Below are 3790 nucleotides of genomic sequence, written 5' to 3'. Positions count from 1 at the left end.
TTCTAACTGAATTTCTCTCACTTTTGCCAATGGTCATGTTTCTCCCTGTCCTGGGACCTGATTCAATTTCTGTTGAAGTGAATGACTGAGTGAATGAATGAAAACACCACTCAGAACTATCTACTTGAGCTCGTTTCCAAGATGGGTTTTAAAGGATTCAGTAAAATTATATTGCACCTTTAGGATAAATTACAGTTTGCCACTCATATAGGGATCATTGCCCATAGGAAAATGACTCATGGAACCTCTTAACTAAAATTCACCTGTAATACAAAAAACGTTTTTTTTAATGAAAGAGGAAAAAAAAGGAAATGATAGCACTAACAGTAATGACAGTAATAAACTTGCAAGTAATTTTATATGCCATGTTCTCCACTTCATCACATTCATTTCATTGAAGTCTAGCCCCATTCAGCAGTATTACCCTGCATGAGATTAGATGCCCTATGGAGCAATCTCAAAAAATAATTGTCTGCAGTTTTAATACTAATATTCTGAGCAGCATTTAAATGCATGGATACACTGATTTTACCATTTAAGATCTTAATTTTCATAATCTACATTCCTCTATGGGCATTTCATGAGCCATATAGGAATGATATTTTGTGCTTTGATGCTGCCATTGGAAAAACCAATGTTCATAAAGTACCTGGAGCATAGAGATGAGAAATTTCTAGCATAGCTCAGTTTCCCAAGTTTGCCTCCATGTGTTAACTGCTTCTTTTTTTCTTCTTCTTCTTTATTTGAAGGAAATATTTCAAATATGGCAGAAACTAAAACCTTCCAGCCTGGAGCAGCCTGCGCTCTCGCCTTTCTCTTTGCTCTCATCTGTTGGGTCGATGCAGCTTCCTTACAGCAGCATCAGCTGCTTCAGAAAGATCCAGACTACATAATGAAAAACTTACAAAGGTTCCCAAATCCTGATATGATCAAAGCACTGGAATACATAGAAGATCTTCGCAAGCAAACTAACAAGGAAGAAAGCAGCCCTGATTACAACTCTTATCAAAGTGTCCCATATCTCCTGCAACAGAAAGAAAGCAAAGATCAGGTTCACCTACCAGATAATGTAAGGGATTCTTTGACTGAAGATGAGTCCCAGTGGGTTAAGGTGATGTTGGAAGCCTTGCAACAAGCGGAGAAAGAGTCAAAAGTTGGTCCAAAGGAAAATAAACCTTATGGTTTCAGTTCAGATAACAACTTTCCAGCTGGAGTAACTGACGATTATGAGGCTTACAAGTGGCCTGAGAGGTGGCAAAAGTATCTCAAAATGCCACTTGGGCACTATGAAGACAGTTCAAGAGACAGTCCTTTCAAACGTACCAACGAAATCGTGGAAGAACAATACACTCCCCAAAGCCTTGCCACGCTGGAGTCTGTGTTTCAGGAGTTGGGGAAGATGGCAGGACCTAGTAACCACAAGAAAGAAAGACTGGATGAGGACCAGAAATTGTATACAGATGATGAAGATGATGTATACAAAGTGAATAACATTGCTTATGAAGATGTGGTTGGAGGAGAAGATTGGAATCCCATAGAGGAAAAAGTGGAAAGCCAAACTCAGGAAGAGATAAAAGACAGCAAAGAAGAAATTGATAAGCATGAAGAAGAGACTGATGATGAAATGAAAAGGTCAGGGAAACTCAGCATCCTTGAGGATGAAATAAGAAGAGACAATAAAGATCAAATGTCAGAGGATGCTTCAAAGCTAATGAATTATTACCTGAAGAGGCTGATGGGGAGTGCTGGGAATAGGAGATTAAGGACTGGAGGAGAACTTGAAGAAAAAAGATCATCCACGTTTTTTGATAAGCAACTTGATCCTCAGTCTATAGTTCAGCTGATAGAAATCTCAAGGAATTTACAAATTCCTCCTGAGGATTTAATAGACATGTTGAAAGCTGGAGAAAAAAAGCAGCTTCAGAGTGAAAGGCTGGAAACTGAGCAGGAAGTAGAATTCCCAGACGACCTCGATGACATAGCTGAAACAAATCTAGGACAGAGTGATATATTTAAAAACAATGTGAACTCTAAAAATGGGTACATGAAGCAGCCTCTTATTCCAGAAAATCTACCTGAAGACCTCAATATTGAAGACATTGTCAGTCTTTTGGGAAATGACAATTTAGCTAATCAGAATCCCTCCTACTTACTAAATCGTCTTAATCAAGAAAATGATTTGCCAAGACTGTCTTACATTCCCAGAAGATTGAAAGGACACCTCTTTCCCAAAAATGCCTGGATGAACGATTTGGAAAGGCGACAAATGGAGTATGAGAAACTGAATGACAAGGATGAAGAACTGGCCGATTACTTGGCAAAGGTGTTGGCAAAATACCCTGAAGTAGTCAATACGAACCAGCTGAAACGAGTCCCAGCTCCAGCTTCTGAAAGCAACCCTCAGGAAGATGAGCATCTGGAACAGGCCATCAGGGAGCACCTTAACCAGCTGGGACCACAGGAGGCCTCGAAGTTGGCTTCACTCAGCAAAAGGCTTTCCATGGCCGGGGAAGCTGACGACACACAGAACAGGCAGTATCTGGATGAGGATATGCTAGCAAAGGTGCTAGAGTATCTAAACCAGGAGAAATCAGAGCTTGACAAAGATCACATTACTAAGCGGGCGATGGAAAACATGTAATTGTTCCCCCAATACTATTTCTCTTCAATGTGTTGACTTCTATCCCGATTCAGTTGTGATTTATTCCTGCTCTCCCACTAAACAACCTATGGTAGACTACTTACCATTGAACAGTCTGCATATCTTTCTCAGAGCTGTTATATTGTTTATTGATATACTTATATGTTATAAATTATGGGGCAAACAACAAATTGCTTCAAGTGTTTTAAGAAACAATTTCATGATATCAAGTAAAACTATAATATGTAAACAAACAACCTTTGAATTGTTAAGAAAACATGATAAATGAAGAGTGACAATTATCATTTGAAATTTTTAAGATTGATTGGATTATTTTGTTACTGTCTGTAGTGGTTTTTGTGGAGTATCAAATAAAAAAATAAAGCATTATATATATAGTTTTATTTACAAGGCTTTTTCTATTCAGTGTTTTATTGTTGATGAATAAATTATTTCTGGACAATCGACTGTGTTTCTTTGTGACAGTTGATAAAGTCATGTTAATTGGAAATATATTTTTACTTCTATAGGTATTCTGAAATATATTATTTTTCCCATAGAATAAGTTGGTAGCATAAACTTCTGGTTTTCTGGGCTGTATGAAGCCTGATTGGCATTATCCTTAAGGGCAGTGAGGACCTGAAGAATTTGCTGAAGTCAGCCAGGGCAGTAATTGCATTACCTGTAACTGAAAATTGGGCCCCACATGGTTAATAAAGAGATACATAAGCATCTCTTGGCAGGGGGAGGAAGGTAAATGATCTGTCCAGCTAAGACAGACTCTGACAAAGTTATAAAAAAAAATTAAAATAAAATAAATTGAAGCTTGAAATGTGAGTGAGTAGCAGCAGCTCTGGGAATCTCTGATGAAGTAGCTGGGAAGTTCTGCAGATGGGTTCTTTGCCATCTCTTGTGATGGCAACCACAAAGAAGGAGGCAGGATCCAAGGCAAGGCAAGCAGGCAACTCACCTGTAGGGCACATCAAGGGTTTGTCTGATAAAATATTATTTCCCACGTCAAGAAATTACTGTTACATGTATGCATAAGTACATACAGAATCTTTATTACTCAGTACATTGCCTCGACTCTTGAAATGTCTCTTGAGCTCCTGTTATGACCCGAAGTAGATGTTCTGGAAAAGCTCTGGC

General features: G+C 38.5%; 1 protein-coding gene across 1 annotated transcript; it reads left to right on the top strand.

Annotated features, from left to right (window-relative positions):
* Positions 1-763: 763 nt before the first annotated feature.
* On the top strand, positions 764-3105 carry SCG2 (secretogranin II). Its single transcript, XM_009080092.1, has one exon. The coding sequence runs from the start codon at positions 764-766 to the stop codon at positions 2639-2641; it is 1878 nt and encodes a 625-aa protein (XP_009078340.1). The 3' UTR covers positions 2642-3105.
* The last annotated feature ends 685 nt before the right edge of the window (positions 3106-3790 follow it).

This window comes from Acanthisitta chloris, unplaced genomic scaffold (genome assembly GCF_000695815.1).
Source record: "Acanthisitta chloris isolate BGI_N310 unplaced genomic scaffold, ASM69581v1 scaffold6438, whole genome shotgun sequence".
In the NCBI taxonomy this organism is placed as follows: Eukaryota; Metazoa; Chordata; class Aves; order Passeriformes; family Acanthisittidae; genus Acanthisitta; species Acanthisitta chloris.
The sequence above is the reverse complement of the archived record's forward strand: the minus strand, read 5'-3'. Positions and strand labels throughout refer to the sequence as shown.

What these genes read in the sequence shown, in the direction of transcription:
- SCG2 (XM_009080092.1), top strand. Translation starts at nt 764, where the DNA reads ATGGCAGAAACTAAAACCTTCCAGCCTGGAGCAGCCTGCGCTCTCGCC.